General features: G+C 34.9%; 1 protein-coding gene across 2 annotated transcripts in view; it reads right to left on the minus strand.

The window, feature by feature from the left end:
- LOC149066103 (uncharacterized) overlaps positions 1-20496 on the minus strand; it is an 86752-nt gene that overhangs the window by 62307 nt on the left and 3949 nt on the right. For both annotated transcript variants that reach the window (XM_089253159.1, XM_089253158.1), the window contains exons 3-7: positions 17809-17884; positions 13222-13281; positions 8464-8529; positions 7876-7941; positions 7685-7756 (exon numbers count right to left, since the gene is read on the minus strand). In XM_089253159.1, the coding sequence (XP_089109285.1) occupies positions 7685-7756; positions 7876-7941; positions 8464-8529; positions 13222-13281; positions 17809-17884 (340 nt within the window). The remainder of the gene's footprint in view (positions 1-7684; positions 7757-7875; positions 7942-8463; positions 8530-13221; positions 13282-17808; positions 17885-20496) is intronic.

A 20496-nucleotide genomic window follows, 5' to 3' on the forward strand; every position in this document is an offset into this window, starting at 1 on the left:
TATATATATATATATATTCATTTCTACGTTTCTGTGTAAATCTATATTTGTTTATTTCCTGAATCGCGCAGGTCGCCATATTGGTTAACTTGGACACGGTTTGTATGTCCCTCAAGAAAAAGAGAGGGAGATATCACGTGATCCAAAAAAGCCTCATTGAAGAAAACCCGGGCAGCGCCGGGTATTATAGCTAGTATAATATATAAAGGTTTTTCTCCAGTTACTTTCAGTATGTTTAATTAGGAAGATATTTTGCAAAAACTAATAAAAATTAGGTGAATATAATGTATTTAATGAAGCATAAATAATGCAGATTAAGTAGCAATGATTTACGATATACAGGGTGGTTATAACTAAGGTTCTGATTTCAAAACACGGTAAAAAAGAACGATTGTCAGAATGATTTGAAAATTGACATGAATATTCCTGAAAAAATGCAATTGTATTTGGTAAAGCGGAAAAAAATACTTAAAAATGTAAAATTAATGACATCATCCAACATGTGGGAAATTTGCTCACAGAATGGAAACGATAGCCAGCCATGGCAAAATGATAACTTAGTTATAGCATTGCACAATTTCATAATTCATGGAAACATCCCAAAAAACGAAGTAATTGAACAAATAACTACAACTTACTTAAGAAATGTTAAATATGTTGTCCAGTGCGTTTTCTGGCTATGAGGTTGAAAGCACAAAAATTCTTGTTCAACAACAGATCAGAGTATGCCATAGTCATGATGTGGATGTGCTTGCAATTCAGCTTTATTAAACCAAATGTGCCCCGACATTAATATTCCTGAGGAACTTCTAACATATAGCGGATGTGCTGGAGATTGCAATTCATCAAAGTTTGTAATCTGACCACTGTTTATAACATTTTGAGGTACCCCCACAGCCAGAAGTTTCAAGGGTTAAGGTACATCCTGTCAAAATGGGTCTTCAGCAGCTGCTTTGCTAGTATTACAATGTGCATCTTGATAGAAGTTCTATCCACACCACACACTGATGCTGTGGAAGTACCGAAATGATGTGGTTGCACAAAATAGATTATACTGCTGGCCAAGTACAGCATCATCTACTTGCACATTTTCCACTAGTTGCACTTTTTTTCCCTCTTGCAAAAGGAACTTCCATTGCTTCAGGAATATCATGCAAATTTTCAACTCATTCTGACCAGTACTTATTGTATAGTTTTGGAATCAAAACTTCAAATTATAATCACTCTGTCTGTATATAGCTGATTATTTTTCATAAATCTGTTACTACTATACAGTAGAACCTTGATTAACCGGGCTTAACAGTGAAAGTATAAAAAAACAACTATTGCATATTAAGACTGGGAGAGGAGATGTGCTACTTCTTATGGGAAAGAAAATGAAAATGTATGTGAGGTAATGTAACAACTAGTACACTAGTCTTTGTCCTTTAAGGACAGCTGGTGTCTTTATTGGATTATAGGACCACCTGCATGATGGTATCACTACTGTTGCTGCTTCTTTGTGAAGGGAAAAAGAAACCTGAGATAATACACCACTACATTAAGATGTGTGATGCAATCTTTATTCATGAATTTGCTAAAGATAGAGCATCAGAATGTAGCCAAAGGTTAGAAAATGTTGTAAGAATGAGAAATTTTGGCTTTTGTATATAACTTTAAATAACTAAGATACTTCATATGAAAAAATATATATATATTCTGGCCACTTTTATGAGACTTTTCGAAAAAAACCACTCATAAAATCCTATGTCATTAAAAGATATACCATCAGAATGTACCCCAAGGACATAAAATGTGGTAAAAATGAAACATTTTGGCTAATAATGAACCAATATGATATTTTCAAGGGAAAAAATTATACTTAGGCCACTTTTATTTGATTTTTAAAAAAACCACTTGGTTTAAACCAAACAACCCTGATTTGAACAATTTGAAAATAGGCATTAAATTTAGAAAAACTACAAATTTACAAATACACCATAACAGACAAAATGCCCGAGGTGGCTGAGAAAAAGTTGCCTATAACAAATATAGATGTTATATACTTCAAAATTACAGCAAACCTAATTAATAAAAAAGCAATTGCAAAAACTAGAAACAGTATATATACATGATAAAATATTATACAATGCCAATAAAGGTTACTTGTTGTTTTATTCTAAGTATGAGTAGCTTCTCAATTTACCCCAACGTGCTTATCATATTTCTTTTTAAACGTGCTAATTGTGTTCAAATTTACTACCTCAGAGGGTAAGCTATTCCATTTATTAACAACCCTAATACAGAAAAACTCCCTGGGACACCATAACCTTAGAATTGTCCCTTACCAATCGATACTGGTGTCCCCTTGTAAAAACTGTCAATTGACGGTTTAATAATTCATGGTATTAGTAAGTATTACTTAATTCATAGTTTCAATAATTCATGGTCCATCCCGTTAAAAATTTTAAACACTTCGACCATGTCTCCCGACACCTGCGTTCATCCAATGTGAACATATTCAACAAATGAAATCCCTCTTCTTAACTCAAGCCTTGTGTGCCAATAAGAACACACGTAGCTCTTCTCTGCACCCCTTCAACCAAGTCTATGTCCCTCTGCAGTTATAGTCTCCACCTTACAGCATACTTCAGTCCACAACAAACTAAGCCTAGGAAAAGTGGCAGAATGACTTTAGGAGAACGTGAAGATACCTTTTTGAAAATAAAACCAAGCACTCTATTCAATTTTTTAACCACCGCTGAACATCGTTCAGAAAACCTGAGCCGCTCGTCAATGAGAATTCCCAAATCGGTGACCCTAGTTGCATCAGAGATAGTGACACCATTTATATAATTCCTAAGAGAAATGTAGGTAGTTTTAGTCAAAATGAACGACCATGCACTTGTCAAAGCTAAACGTCGTGCTTCATTCATTTGCCCATGCTGCAATCCTGTTTAGGATGGTCTGAGCAACTCCCTATTACTTTGATTCCAGACTACCCCCATTAGCTTTACCTCATCTGCGAATTTGCTAACAATCCCATCGATACCCTGATCAAGTTTATCGATAAAAAGTGAGAAAAGTATGGGGCCAAGGACAATTCCTTGAGGGACTCCACTTGTGACGCCTGTCCAATTAGAGAATTCACTGTTCACCATAACTCATTGTGACCTATCTCTTAACCACGACTCTATCCAATTCAGCAAGTTACAAATCAGCATTTTTAATTCTTTCTATACAGATAAGTAGTTTTGAAATTGCTCACTTTCTTTCTTTCAACCCGAGCACAACTCAGGTCTATCGCCATGGGCAATTTACTACCTAGTGAGTTGTGCCTAAAGTGTAAGTGTCTGAGACATATATATTGTTGTAACAGATGTAATAACTATAATATATAACTGTAACAGACTGAGTGCATAGCTTCTTGATTTGGGGTAAATCGAGAAGCTATCCATTCTTAGAATAAGACAACCATAAGTATTCTTTATGGGCATTGTATAATATTTTATCATGTGTATATATTGTTTATAATTTGTGTTAATTGCATTTTTAATTGGGTTGCTGTATTTTTGAAATATATGACAACCATATTTTTATGGGCATCTTTTTATCAGCCACCTCGTTGGGCATTTTGTCTGTTGTGGCGTTGTATTTGTATTTATATTATTGTGTCTGATTTTTCAGTACTGCCATCTATATTGCAGATGTGAAGTGAGTGAAGTGTAATGATTGAATATTTGTACCACTTGTAGGCCTGTTGCTTTCTGTGGGGCGACTTTTTAAAAGGGAAATCGGCTCACATTCGCTCCACGAAGTTGGGAAACACAGAAAACCAACTTCAACCGACCACCACAGTGGGGTTTAAATCTGAGTCATCATGATATGAGTCCATCACTATGACCACTCGACTGCATGAGCTAATATTATGAAATTACTCACTACTCATTCAAGCAATTTCATTGGATTAATTCAATATGGATAATCTTTTTGCAAATTTTTGCAACCAATCCACTGCTTTTACAAGGGGACACCAGTATTGATTGGTAAGGGACAATACAAAGTTTTGGTGTCGCAGGGAATTTTTCTCTAACAGGGTTGTTAATAAATGGAATAGCTTACCCCCGGAGGTAGTAAATTGTAACACAATTGACATGTTTGAAAAGAAATACGATAAACATGTTGGGGTAAATCGAGAAGCTATCCATACTTAGAATAAACAACCATAAGTATTCTTTATGGCATTGTATAATATTTTATCATGTGTATATATTGTTTACAATTTTTGTTAATTGCATTATTAATTTGGTTGCTATATTTCTGAAATATATGACATCCATATTTTTATGGGCATCTTTTTCTCAGCCACCTCGTTGGGCATTTTGCCTGTTGTGGCATTGTATTTGTATTTGTAAATTAAGATCATGCAGTTTTGCTGTTTTCTCAGCAACAAAACTGACAATTTTTTTCAAACTAAGTTGCTAACCAATAAATCCAATGTGAAAACCTGATTCAATTCTGACATACAAAGGGTGTTGCTCTCAAAAGAACAAGAGCTCATTTATTTATTACAAGTTTTCATAAAACCTGGGGTTATCTTTAGGACTGGACTGACAATTCCTTGCATGTTGCTCAGCAGACAGGATGTTAGCATGGTTGTTCAACCAAGAAATCAAAGAAAAAAGTTGAAAAAATCAACATCGATTGTACATCTAAATTCAGAAACATCAAAGAGAGCAAGAATTTAACTTTTATTTTTTAAGATTTACTGTTTAAAAAATTCTTCAGCAGCCAATAGGCCTGGATAATGAAGATTGAACAAATTGGTCGAGAGAAGCAACTTTTGACTGCTTGTGGATTTTCCCCAACTGTCTATATTTGCTCATTTTAAAAAATCATTATTTTCCCCCTCAAACTCCAAATTATCTAAAATATTCAAAAACTACAAATTAAACAAGAAATTTTTACATTAAATTAGATGGAAAACGCAAAGGGTGTTTATAAATGTTCAAATTATCTAAAATTCGAATTGACCATGTTCAAGTTAACCAAGTTCAACTGTATATAGGTTCATTAATATGATAACAACATTATAAAAGATTTTACAATGAACAATTTAATAAATTAGTTAAACTTCAATAGCTCAAAATTGAAAAAAAGTTGAAAATATTATTACTTTGAATTATCAAGAATTCAAAAGTTGGGCAAGTCTATATTATAGAATCATGATTACGACATAGGTAACAATGAGTTATGGTGAATGGGGAATTCTCCGATTGGACAAGCATCACTAGGGAGTTCCTCAAAGAAGTGTCCTTGGCCTCATACTTTTTTCACTTTTTATTGATAAACTTGATCAGGGTATTGATGACATTGCTAGCAAATTTGCAGATGACATAAAGCTCATCAAATAGGGGTAGTTGGGAATCAAAGCAATAGGGAGTTGCTCCAGACCAACTTAAACAGGATTGCAGCATGGGCAAATGAATGGAGCATGATTTTTAGCATTGACAAGTGCATGGTTGCCCATTTTGGTTTGAACAACCCATTTTTCTCTTACGAGTTGAATGGTGTCACTGCCCTGGATGCAACTAGGGTCACAGATTTGGGAATTTTCATTGACATTGACGAGCAGCTTAGGTTTGAAGTGGTGTTTGAAAAAAATCAAATAGAATACTCTGTTTCATTTTCAGAAAATCTCTTCACGTTCTCGTAAAGTCATTCTTCTCCTTTTCCGAGGCTTGGTTCGTCCTGGACTGGGGTATGTTGTAAGGTGGAGACTATACCTACAGAAGGACATAGACTTGGTTGAAGGGGTGCAGAGAAGAGCTACATGTGTTCTTATTGGCACACAGGGCTTGAGTTATGAAGAAAGGCTTCACTTTTTAAATATGTTTACATTGGATGAACGCAGATGTCGGGGAGATATGATCAAAGTGTTCAAAAGTTTCAATGGGATGGATTATGAATTATTAATACGCTGTCAATCAACTGCTTTTACAAGGGGGCATCAGTATCAATTGATAAAGGACAATTCTAGGTTGTGGACAATTCCACGAATTTTTCTCTAATAGGGTTGTTAATAAATGGAATAACTTACCCCTGGTGGTAGTAAATTCTAACACAATTTACACGTTTAAAAAATAAAACAATAAAAAAATATGATAAACATGTTGGGGTAAATTCAGAAGCTATCCATTCTTAGAATAAGGCAACCAATAATTCTTAGAATAAGGCAATTTTATTTATTTATATATATATATATATATATATATATATATATATATATATATATATATTATAAAAGTTTTATATTTTAAATCAAATACTGCAAACAAATTAATTATGTGAACTGGAAAGAGATAGCATAAATATGAAAATTCAGATAGGAATGAAAAATTCAAATAGAAGTCCGAAAATGAAAAAAGTTATAGCAATGTCTAGGGCTCTCATCAGGGAAGAACAACCTGACATTGGCTTAACACAGAATGCTTCTAAGAGCATTTTCCTGGCATCCATAGCCAAAATAGATGCTCGATCCCCCAATGTTCTGCTGTAGTATCATTGAATTCAAAAATCAAAATAGAAGCCAAACAAATGTTTTTTTGTCAATTTGAAGAAAAAAGCAAAGTAGCAGTCAATATAAAAATATATAAAATAGATGCAGAAGGTGCAAGTACATACCCTGTGCTAGTCCTAGGTATGGCGGGTTGTGTTCAAAGTGAACAGTCATAGTTATTGGTGTGAGGAGGAAGTAAGTCCAAGGTGTTATATACAACCTCTGACAATAAAGTTCAGTGAATAGTCCTGTAACATTAACGTAGATGAAATGTTAACGAAAGTTACCTTACCGTCCTTCGAAATAGTCACCTCCCATTACTATGTGCCGCTGAGATCTCCTATACATGTCCTGGAAACTTTGCAAGAAGTCTTCTTTTGGGATGGAGTTCAAAAGCCTCGTCACGTTTCGTTGGATGTCAGGAATATCGTCAAATCTCTTTCCTTTCAAAGCGAGTTTGAGTCGTGGGAATAGGAAGAAGTCTGGAGGATTGAGATCTGGCGAGTATGGTGGATGTTCAATTTGCACCACCCCCTTTTTTGCCAGGAACTGTTTGACGATATTGTCTGTGTGAGGGCGAGCATTGTCGTGAACAAGAAACCATGAACCTTGTGCATACTGAGGTCGTACCCTGTGTAGATGTTTCATGAAACGGGTCAAAATTTCAATGTACCTTGCAGCATTCATCATCGTTCCCTCAGGTAGAAATTCCTTATGGATTTTCCTGTGCTCAGTTAAGAACCAACGCACTAAACAAGCACTTTGTAAAACAAGTCTTTCACGGAACACAAACGACGCTCAACTGAACAACGGTGGCGGCAGATGGTCAACACCTGCCACTACGCACGTGCAGCGTTTTGCTTCGCCAGTGTTGCCAGATCGGCCGTTCTGACTTCATTCACCGAACTTTATTTTCAGAGGTTGTATATTATATACATTGTTTTTAGTTTTTGTAATTGCAGTTTTAATTGGGTTGATGTATTTTAGACATCCATATTTGTTATGGGCATCTTTTTCTCAGCCATCTTGTTGGATATTTTGCCTGTTGTGGTGTTGTATTTGTATATGAAAATTCAACTGTATTTATAACATAGTACTTATTAACATATCAAGAAAAAGACATAATTTTGAAACGAGAGAAATTACCTCTTCTTCTCTTCTGAGGATCTCAGCCAGCTCTTTCTGGAGCAGTTCTATTTCCCGTTGACTGTTACTGCCCTAAAAAAGTTATCAAAAATAAATGAACAACAAACAAACCAAATACTCTATATCAACAAAATGTATGAAAGATACATAGCACTTTTTGGAATGAAAAAAAAATTATGGGAAGTATTTACTGATTCCATTTTGTTTCCATGTTCTGCCAGTTGTTTTTTCAACCATTCAATTTCATGTTGACACTCCTTTATGAAAAATAAAAGGTGAGCAAATTCATTAAAAAAGTGGCATGATTATATATAAGAAATTATAAGATGCAAGGTAGATAATAGTGTTTCATAATGCATCATGTAATTTTATTTCATAACACAATCAACGTTCGATTTTACGAACCTTCAATTTATGAACCTCATGATGTTTTTATGAATTAATCTTTTGGTCCCAAGCAATACACTAGTGCTTTAAAGGTCTTTCTCATTTGAAAACTTTCGATTTTACAAACTGTTTTTTCATGTCCGTATGGGTTCATAAAAACAAACGTCGACTGTACATAGTTTTCTTGAGTCATTTGAATTTTTATTAATTTTTTCATGTGACTGCGTTCATTTTTTTTATTCTTTCCACAAATACAAACTAAAAAAAAAGCGCAAAGTCCAAAAATACGCAAGATAAAGGAAATCATGTCAGTTAAGAAAATTATATAGTGATTACAAGCAATCTGTAAAGGCTCTGGTGAATGATAGAATATTAAAACAAAAAATAATCACCCTTGCTCCCTTTTCTTTGGCTTCTGCTAGTTGTTTCTTCAGATGAAGTATCATAAAATCATAATTCTTTTTTCAAAGAAAAATATATCAAAATGAACATTTTTAAGAAAAATTATTCAACAAAATTTCAACTGAAGAATCTGTTTGAAAATGAATAAAAATATAATAATTTATTTCTCTTGAAAAAGTTCTGATCAATTTCTATGGCATAATAAGTTTTTGAAATTGGAGAATAAAATTATCTAAAAAAATTGGAGGAAAATTTCATCTTAAATTTGATCTGAGTAGTTTTTTCCAATCAGACTACACTTTACTTTCAAACCAAGCACAACTTTGGTCCTACTGCCATGGGCAATTTTACCACTGAAATGAGTTGTGCCGGAAGTGCAAGTGTGTGTATACCTAATAGTCTGAGTGTGTATCTAGTATTTTATCTGATTTTTCAGTGATGCCATCCAAAAAATCAGACTACAACAATTTTTCTCATGAAATATAAATAACCCTCATCAATTTTCCTGTCTGTTAATCTTTCACTTAACACTAGAAAGACGGGCAGAGTCAGCTTAACCCTGCATGCTCTTTCTGCTCCCATGTCTCAAGTAATAATAAACCAAAGGCTTAAAAATTTCTCGACTTCTCCTGAACTATAGTGTTCTTATCATACACCAAAGCTTTTTTATTTTTCATTATCTCTTTTAATGACAGAGATACAAACCGACACACCTAGAAAGACAGAAGGGCACACTGATGCTTCATATATTTCAGAACAATTCACCACTTCAACAACGGGACACCAGTATCGTTTAGTAAGGGACAGTTCCAGGGGTTGTGGTGTCGCAGGGAGTTTTTAAAATACAAATACAAATACAACGCCACAACAGGCAAAATGCCCAACGAGGTGGCTGAGAAAAAGATGCCCATAAAAGTATGGATGTCATATATTTCAAAAATACAGCATCCCAATTAAAAATACAATTAACAAAAATTATAAACAATATATACACATGATAAAATATTATACAATGCCCATAAAGAATACTTATGGTTGTCTTATTCTAAGTATGGATAGCTTCTCAATTTACCGCAACATGTTTATCGTATTTCTTTTGGAACGTGTCAATTGTGTTACAATTTACTACCTCTGGGGGTAAGCTATTCCATTTGTTAACAACCCTATTAGAGAAAAATTCCCTGCAACACCATAACCTTGCATTGTCCCTCACCAATCGATACTGGTGTCCCCTTGTAAAAGCAGTCGATTGGCGGTGTACTAAAAGTTCATGGTCCATCCTATTCACCCAATTGAAAATTTTGAACACTTTGATCATATCTCCTCGACACCTGCGTTCATCCAATGTGAACATATTCAACAAATGAAGTCTCTCTTCATAACTCAAGCCCTGTGTGCCAATATGGACATGCGTAGCTCTTCTCTGCACCCCTTCAACCAAGTCTATGTCCCGCTGTAGGTATGGTCTCCAAAACCTTACAGCATACTCCAGTCCAGGACGAGTTAAGCCTCGAGAAAGCGGAAGAATGACTTTAGGAGAACGCGAAGAGACTTTTTTGAAAATGAGACCAAGCATTCTATTCGCTTTTTTGACCACCGCTGAACAATGTTCAGAAAACCTAAGCCGCTCGTCAATGAGAATTCCCAAATCGGTGACCCTAGTTGCATCCGGGATAGTGACACCATTCAACTCGTAAGAGAACTGTGGGTTGTTCGAACCAAAATGAGCGACCATGCACTTATGAACGTTAAAAGTCATGCTCCATTCATTTGCCCATGCTGCAATCCTGTTTAGACTGGTCTGGAGCGACTATCGCTTTGATTCCCGATTACCCCCATTAACTTCGCATCATCTGCGAATTTGCTAGTCATCCCATTGATACCCTGATCGAGTTTATCGATAAAAAGTGAAAAAAGTATGGGGCTAAGGACACTTCCTTGAGGAACTCCACTTTTGATGTCTGTCCAACCAGAGAATTCCCCGTTCACCATAACTCGCTGCGACCTATCTCTTAACCACGATTCTATCCAATTCAGCAAGTTGCCCCCAATTCCAATCTCGTGTAAACGCTTCAAGAGTTTACCATGTTGGACCCAATCTAATGCCTTCTGGAAATCAAGGTAAACAACATCTACATTTAAATTTGTCCTTTTTTCTCTAATAGGGTTGTCAATAAATGGAATAGCTTACTTCCGGGATAGTGAATTCTAACACAAGTGATATGTTTAAAAAAGAAGTACGATGGACATAGTGGGATAAATGAAGAAGCTATCCATACTCACATAAGACAACTATAATCTTTTTATGGGCAGTGTATTATTAATTTTTATTTTTTAATTTATTTATTTATTTTCTTATGGTGATATATGCATTTATATTGGGTATTTTGGTTATATTTAACATACTTATTTTTTATGGACAAATTTTTTCAGCCACCTCGTTGGGCAATTTGCCTGTGGTGACATTTATATTTGTATTTAGCACTGCTAAGATTGTTACAAATGATTTTGTAAGGACAAAATTCTTCTGATAATTCCTTTGCACATTATAATACAGTGTAATCCTTATTCATGAGATTTTTTCACGTTCATCCTTATCTGCAGATGGTCAGCAGGTGTCCCAGACTTTGCTGGCAAATATTTTTCATTTTGTCTGATAAATTGTTTGTTCTGTAAAGCAGACATATCCACATACTGATGACTGCTGTAGAAATGTCAAAAAAGAGAAAGATTAACTATAGAAAAAATTTTCAGAACGCAAGAAAAACTCAGACACAGTGGTGGTGGTGATGATGAAAATGTAGAGGAGAATGAAAACAAGGTAGCAAATTATTTGTGAAATAAACAACAGCATTGATGATCAATGTGTGAATCAGAATGAAGTTATACCTCCAACAGTACCTCAGCTGATGAAAAATAAAACATTGCTGGAAACAATAAACGCAAGCCACATTGAAGCCCCAAGAGCAACCTAGAGCTACACCCAAAAGTAAACTGATTTTCACAAATGTCTGAGACCTAATAACATCCCGTTCATGTCCATCCGTTGTGAAGAAACTTCTGCAGATGAAAATGCATAAAATATAATGGGATCCTTCCAAACCAATAGGATGCCCAGGATTTTAAAATATTTTATGAGAAAATCTTTGCTTACAGATACTGATTTCACGACATTGGAAATATCTGAATTTTTTAAAATCAAAATCAAGTTTGGTTGAAACCCTTTGAAAATAACGTCGTCAGGCATTTCCAACTGCGAAAAAAAATAAAGCCAGATCAGATTTGTTGATCCTATTCAAAACCTAGAAGTGATGTAACCCTGAAATCTGATCAGGAATATAGAAAATACAAATCCCCAGATCTTGATTTCCCTCCACACTGACGCATATCAAGAGAGGTCATTTGTTGCATAGCTGCCAACTTTAGAGAATGAAAATTCGAGAGGTTTTTGCTCACATCCAAATTCTGCACAAAAGTGAATATAAAAGAGATTTTCAAAAACAATAAAGGAATTTTTCATCAATAAAAGTAAAAGTGTAGGGATTTTTTACCCTTTACGGAACATCGTGACATTGTGCAAACCATCAAAAATTAGCACCAAGTCGTCAATCATGGCCAACCTTCGGGCTAAATTATCTGTCATTACAACTCTCAAATCAAATCTTGCGAACAAAACAGGTCGAAACGGGACCTATATAGATCAACCAGAAATATAATCAAAGCAGATAAAAATCATCTCACTAATTTCGGAAGCGGAAAGACTGTGTTAACGCTGGCTGTTTGGCGAATTTTGTCCATCCTCCACTCCTCCCCCCCCCCCCACAAGAAATATCTTTTTGTGATTTGATAAAATTTTGACAATTTACATTACACTTGTGATATAATTTGGGGCATAAAACAAAGCAACTGCCTTTTTTCTGGGTAAATTCCTTAGGAATATTAATTTTCCAAAAAAGTAGGGACTTTTTACAATCACGGTTGAAATTCGGGAGATATAAGAATTTTTTGGGAGTCCGGGAGACAGAATAGAAATTCAGGAGCCTCCCAGAAAATCCAGGACACTTGGCAGCTATGCACTTGCACAGAATGCTTCAAAAACTAAATAATAATAAAAACAGATTAATAGATTAATGGTTTTACCCTTAATTCTGTCTATGGTAACTCTATTCTATCTTAACCACTCAGTTGACTAAGACGGCATATGATGTTGTGAAGATTTTAGGTCCAATTATTTGAATATTTGTAAACTAATTAGTAATTATTTCAATTACAATTTTTTGTCAATAATTTAAAAACACAGTTAAGAACATGATGTGAAGTCAGTTTCAATGCATTCATAAAAAATTTAATCAGGGAAATATATTTTATTAGTTTCAAACTTTTAAAAAAGGGATAAAGGAGAAATTAATTGGCCAGATTACTGGTAAAAAAATATTACACTATGCTTTAGATAGCCAAAAATTGCCAGGAAAAAGTTATGCAGTCACACATACCCCTGCCGTCTTTCTAGGTTTAGTCACTTGACCCGTCCTTCTAGTGTTTAGAAGCATCTCATTACATGAGTTTCTTAGTAAAATTGTAGTTAAAAGCTATAAATTTTGTTTTTCACATTTCTCATTGTGATTCCTTCTGTGTTACAATTAGTTGCCTGAAATTTGCTTAATAGAAATTTGCTAAAAATGTATCACGATTTCTTGGCTCATCCTGTATAGGCTGATATAATACAAAAGATGAATTATTTTCCTTACATTCATTTTAGATTCTACATCTCTGTATTTTTTCACAACCATTTCTAACTCTGTAATTCTCTGCAAAAACAATAAAAAAAAACTGATTTTAAAAAAATGAAACCATAATATCACTGAAACATTTGCAAACAGATGTTTCAGAAAATCATGGGATGGGATGATGAAACTTATACATCAGATATTTGAACTTGGATTTAATAACATTTGAAATAAAAAAGATATACAGTGAAAATCCTATATAACAATTAAGGCAACGGAGAAATGTATCTTTATACATTTTTTATCATTACAGATATGATATACATTAGCACTAGAGATTAATGTCATTATATAGGTGATTATCATTATAGAAGGTTTTGTTATATAAGATTTTCACTGTATATATATGAAGGGTTCAAGGGTGAGTAACATGAGTAAAACCATGGAGTAACATGGTTTTTCCCCCAGTGTGCAGAAACTTTTAAATTTTTTTAGGGCTATAAAGTCTAGTTACTTTGTAAATATGTACTGACATTATGTTAGACATCTATTGCCTGTTACAGGGTTTCAAATTAAGTTCTGGGGTCCTATGAACATCCAACTTTTAAAAAACACTAGATGTTACATGTATTCCAATGCACGAGGCACAGTTCAAAATTAAGGGTCGATCACGTATATAAAACGAATGGCAATACTGATTGGTTCGTGCATGCGTAGTATCATTACTTGGTCTGTTGGGAATGTAACCGCCATATTTTTGGCACTTGAATGTTGTCTGCCCTCGCAAGACAGTGTGTTAAAATGAGTGCGGTTATAACAAATCCTGCCAGTTGTGAAATTCGACCAGTGATTAGATTTCTAAATGGAAGAGGACATAATACTGCTCAAATTCACTGTCAGTTGTGTGAAACATATGGGCCTACCGCAATGAATGAAGGAAAAGTGAGGCAATGGTGTCATGAGTTTAAGGAAGGCCATTCAAATGTTCACAATTAGCAGAGCAGTGGCAGACCTAGTGCCCGGACTGATGATCTTGTTGAGCGTGTGAATGCAAAAGTGAAAAAAAATCGTTGCTTAGCATTTTTTCTCTAGAATTTCCAGACGTTTCTAGTACAAATTGTTGAGAATCGTGACTGAAACTCTAAGTTATCGGAAACTGTGTGCACAATGGGTATCGAAAATGTTCACAGACGCTCACAAAGATCCCAGAATGGCATCTGCACATGCTTTTCTTGACCGCTTTAACCACGATGGAGATAAATTTCTTGGAATCACTGGTGATGAAACGTGGATTTCATACGTCAATGCTGAGATGAAACAACAATCCATGCAGTGTGGCGTCATTCGGGTTCACCTAAACTGAAAAAATTAAAACAAATCCAGTCTCAAAGGAAATGTTTTGAGAAAAGTGAGGAATTGAAAATCTCAGTACAAAACTGGTTGAAATCCCAGGCAGCGTAATTTAATGCAGAAGGTTTGAAACAGCTGGTTTCACGATATCAAAAGTGTTTGGAGTGACATGGTGATTATGTAGAAAAATAAAGTAATCACGTAAATTACCATTTTTAATAGTAATCGTGAGAATTATTATTTTTGAAACCATTAATAAACTTGTCATTTTTTCAATTGTTTTCATTTCATTACTGATCACTCCTTAATTTTGAACCGTACCTCATACTACTTCTACTACCTTATCTTACATTCACCTGATACACATTTTTATGGGAATTTCTAACGAATCGGTACATTCCGGAATGTATGCTCTGAATGTATGTGTGGGCCTAACATATTTATGCTGTCAGAAATATGATTATTCCATGTTATACTGGTGTACAATATTACATACTATATCAAAAGAAAACTTTTGAAAAAAATTCATTGGTTTTTCAATTTTTCTTCTGGCATACTTAATTTATGAATTAATAATTATTAAAGAAAAACTTATTTGCTCAAAATAAGAAAAAAAACTATACTCTTATTAGTCAGACTTCATGTTTAACAGCTCATAAAAAGTATAAAATTTGCAACACAATTATAAATAGCAAAACCAATCATGGTTTTAGAAATTCTCATAATAGCCATGATCTCAAATTAAACAGGTTAGACTATATTTTTCATCAAAAGTTTTATTTTTTTTAAAAATTCCAAAAAAATATAGTTTTTTAAAAATTATATTCACAATAAAATTCTCTTTCTTTTCACAGTTATCATAATAAAAGAAATGCTCATTAATGAGCCTCATCACACTTTGAAAGATATATAACTTTTAGTGAGAATGAGATGATTTTTCTCAGCCAAATATATATAGGGAAGAAAATTTTTTCTGAATAATATGATGAGATGAACTCAAGAAGAAAAGTCAACTGGTTCTAAACAGGGAATCGAATCCTGATCTTCCAGCAATGCGGGCGAGCATGCTATCCATACACACCACTGGAGAGACAACAATTTCCTCCTTATTTTAAGCACTGTATTTTACATCCGCACAGGGGGGAAGCACCACTTTGGGGAAAGAGGCATTTGCTGAAGTTAAGGGAGGTTACTAAAGCTTCTACTTCATTGCATCTCACGCAACAGTGCATAAAATAGGGAAGGAAAGGTCAGGTCTCCTATACTGTATATGGAATAGCATAATTGCCATGATTGCAAGAGGACCAGGGTTGGATTCCCGGTGGAGTCCAGTTGAATTTTCTTTCCAAGTTCACCTCGGCATAATATCCAAAAAAAAGTCTCTCCCCCTTCATAACATTTATTGCCTGACACATTTTGCTACTTTTGAGAGCATGGAAAATTGATGATGTGAAATGTGATCTTCACATATTCTGAAGAGATCCATAAGATCTGTGTAAGACAAATCCAAACGATTTTGTTATTTTGCTTTTTAAATCCTAGGCACCAGGTCAGCATGGCAACTAAAGAAATCTTATTTGAGCTTTGAATTTATGTGATTTTTGAATAGGAGCTTGGGGACAACACACCATTTTCAGTGTATCTATTAACATGGAAGAGGGGGGTTACTAAATCCTGTAAAAAATGAAAAAGATAATTTGAGACCATTTTTCCTACGAAAAGAAAAATTCTTTGCTCTGGTTGATGCCATTTTTTTTTATTTGTCAAACTTTGCTTTATCGTTCAACATGGTGAATCTTGAGGTCTAAATAAAAATTATTGTTTTCATCACAAGCATGCAGATATCTTTGAAAGGCTATTAAGCCATTTATGCCTGCACCTTGATGTGCTTTGGATTCCATTTTTATACTGAGATATTTTGTTGAAATTGCTCTAATTAAGAATGTTCCAAGAGATTTTTTAAACACATAACAGGAAGTATGATACTGGATGACAATTGCCCTCCACCAAGGACAGCAAAATATAATGACCTACTTGAAAAAAAAGTTGAAGTAAAACAATATTGAATAGTGCTAGTTATTCACATTAAATTATAATCTAAATCAGCAGTTAAGGCCATATAACCTAGGGCCATACGTCTTCCTTGTGGTCCTGAAATATTCTAAAGGGACCCTGGTTGAAAATCAACTGAAAGGGGAGCCACAACCAGCTGTGAAGGAGGTCACAGAGCCATAAAGAGGGAAATGAAGTTTGCAAGTGAAATATGTTGGGAAAATATGTAACTACTTTCAGAATCCAGCAGAGGTATCCATGAAACCAGGGATTAATCCATGTCCCCATCCGGGCATGACCTGGTGGCCTTATGTCTACAAAAGATGTACACGGTGAGAGATCTGGCATTATGATTTTTGCAAGTAAGTATACAAATATGTAAGTCGTTACTTCCAGCGTAGTATAGGGTCCCCGAACATCACTTTGCCCCAGGACCCATGATGTTGAGACGGCCATGCATAGAATTCCCGCAAGAAGGAAAAGTTCATTACTCTATCCAGGATGAGCACGGACTATGGTGATGTGTTGGGAGAGGTGATTTATTATGTAGGTTCACTAGATTGTCTTGTCTTTTGCACATAAACTTTTCTATATAATTTGGTACTTGGGAGGGATTCCTTTCTCTTTTGAATCTGTACTGAGCCCACGGTTTCACACAGAGATCTCAATCTTGTTTTTTTATAAAATTTGTGTTCATTATAAACTTATTTTAGTCAAAATTTAATAAAAGAAGGGTTCTTGCTCCTTGAGAAGGGTAGGGGGCCCCTGAGTAAGACAGGAGGCCACAGGAAGAAAAGTTGGTCCATAAGGGGCCATGGACTAAAAAAGGTTGAGACCCATGATCAATTAAGAAAGAGCCACTAGCATGAAAATAACATTATAATGTCTATAATGTAAGGTGGAAAACAAAAGTACCCAAGAGATAAACATATACCACAACTTCAAGAGTTCATTTCTAAACCAGAAATGGCTTCTGGAAAATTTTTTCTATGGCAATGTATGGGTACGGTTGTCATATACATTGTTCTAAAATATACATCTAACTGCAAGGCTGAAATATTATACAAAGCCAAATCCTTGTTGTACATTAGCTACAAATGGGTTAAAGAAGTAGAAGGTTATCAATATAAGAGCCAAGGTAATTTCCAGGGCAATTTTGATAGGCCTACTTAAGTACCAAAAAATATAATAGCAAAGTCTACATACCACTTTCAAGTTGTTATTCTCCAGTGTAAGTTCCCGTGCTTGCCTGTCTTTTCTAGCAATTTGCAGGCGAATGTAACTAGGTTTTTTTTTCAGAAAAATAATATTATGAGAAAAATTCAAATAACAAAAAAAACTTTTCAAAGAATTTACTTATAAAAAAAAATCAAAATGTAAGGAACACTGTGTTCTTGGGAAAGAAAATGTCTGTTCTTTGTAGCTTAATGGTAGAGCATGTGCCCGCAAAGTGAGAGGTTGGTGGTTTGATTACCCACAGAGGAATGTGACTTTTCTTTCCAACTATCTTTGATTGGTATCCCGTCATCTGTATTTCGTATAATTAGCTGAGAGGTTCATCGTTTCGTTCAACAATCAAAATAGTTTGTCAGATCTGCCAGAAGTAATTTTCATCTCTATAGGTTAGTGAAGGAGTTCGTATAACAGAGAATATGAAATAATTTAAGATAAAGTAAAATAAGATTAGTAAATAAAAGATCAACAGTATGTAGGTAGTCCTATATGTAAAACATAATGAAGACAATGGGTAAATGTGTTTCAGACTAAAAGACTTTCGACGTAAAGGGGTAAACAATTACTTTCAAGATTAAGTACTATACATTGGGGTGGGCAAGGTTCAGACTATGTGCTATTCACAGATTTTAGGACGTAAATGCTTCCTGAGAGAGTATGGATGAACTATTGGTTTCAAGATTTTTCATCCCAATTCATTAGCTGTAGGTGACTCACAGACGGCATTCATTGCATCATCTCCTGCCAGCTGTTGTCTGGAGGATTTTTTTGATTATGATTTACATAACATTTTTTAAGTGTGCAACCTCTCTGCTGCAGCTAGTGTGTGTTCCGTAAAAACTAGGTAAGAGTTAATATTTCTATACAAGTTACTTATGATTAAAAATACTTATTTTAATTGTAAAAATACTGCGTTTAGGCAGAAATATGATGCATGAACAAAAAATGGGGATTCAGGTGGCAACTTTGTGCCACCTGTTTTTTCAGCATTTTTGCCGTTTTTTCACTAATTTTTTTATTTTTCCAGCAATGGGTTGCAAGCACATGCGGAAGCTGGGTGGTCGACCCTAAAGCAATTACTGAAATGAAACATTTAAAGAAGCTCTTTGTGCAATAAGAAATGAGCAGATGCTCACCTATTTTTATCATATTGGAGAGGTATGTGTAAGGGCAATGAAGAAAGTTGTTGTAAATTTTCATAGAAATTTCCAGCCATCAGTCGCTACGTACTGATAACATTGCCTACAATACAAATGATAATAAAATATCCAGAGGGTGACCGTTTTCCTTTTTCTTCTCTGTGGCTCCCACGCTATATTTGTCACAGTATAGCTTCCTTCTTTTCTTCTTCGTTTAACAGCTTCCCTGTGTGACAACTCGTCCCGGGACTTTACTGTCACCCTTAAACTTCAATTTAGAAATTTATGCTAATTTATCAACCACATTTAAAAATTTCACAGGCACCAATACAGATTTTATAGTTGCCGAGGCAACCTGGCACCTGGGATTTGTCCAGCCCTGGTAATCACCTACCAACTGAAAGTGTATGAATGGGCCTTAATGTTGACACACATTCTAAAGTACTTGACTTAAAATTCAGTAAATTACTTAATCACTAAACTCGTGTAAACAGGCCTTTAGACTCGAAGGTCTGGGGAGGAGATGATGATGATAATGTCAATGCATAGTGCCTATATACAGGGTGATTATAAAAAAACTATCCCGACATATGGGCCCCTAACTATCATACCATTCACAGAAACTGAATGAAATTTTGGCATAAGGTATTTTGAGGTATGCGCTCAAGAATGATATGGAAAACAACAGTGTCACTCTAACAGTTACGGTTACAGTGAGAAAATTTCGAAAACATCAAATGGCAACACCAAGTTTTTTGTATTGGAAAGTGATCTCCATTGTGAAAAACCCTAAATAGCGTTCGAACGGCAACTGTAGCATGAAAATCACTGGCGGTAGATAGGCTAAAAGCGAGGACAACAAATAAGGACATAGAAGCAGCATAAAATAAAACATTTTATTATGTTTCACAAATTTTCCACATGACCTTGTGGAGGACTAATCAGGCTGGGATCTTAGCCGAAGAAACGGTGTGACGAATGAAACGAACATTAATGCTCTGGTGCATGGCAAAGTCCTTTTTACTTTTTCTTTGCCTAGCTCCGGGATTTTCGTGCTACAGGTGCCATTGCAACGCTATTTAGTGTTTTTCAGTATGGAGATCGCATTCCAATACAGAAAAATTGGTGTTGCCATTTGATATTTTCGAAATTTTCTCACTGTAACCCTAACTGTTAGAGTGATACTGTTGTTTTCTATATCATTCTTGAGCGCATACCTCAAAATACCTTATGCCAAAATTTCATTCAGTTTCTGTGAATGGTATGATAGTTAGGGGCCCCATATGCCAGGATAGTTTTTTTATAATCACCCCGTATATACATGGTGCATAGCTAACAGGACATATTGTATTTTATTGGCAAACCGTTGACCCTAGAGGCATACTTTCAATTAGGAAAAAGTATCTGAATATTGTATAGTACTCAGATATGTCATTCATGTTGTATGGGATTGTATAGCTATTAAAATAGAAATGTTACTTTTTCATACGGACACCCTGTGCTCAAAAACTCAATCACAAAG

The sequence above is a fragment of the Pholcus phalangioides genome, unplaced genomic scaffold (assembly GCF_987345545.1).
Source record: "Pholcus phalangioides strain wild (caught in Gottingen) unplaced genomic scaffold, Ppha-v1.0 ptg000032l_1, whole genome shotgun sequence".
Classification (NCBI taxonomy): domain Eukaryota; kingdom Metazoa; phylum Arthropoda; class Arachnida; order Araneae; family Pholcidae; genus Pholcus; species Pholcus phalangioides.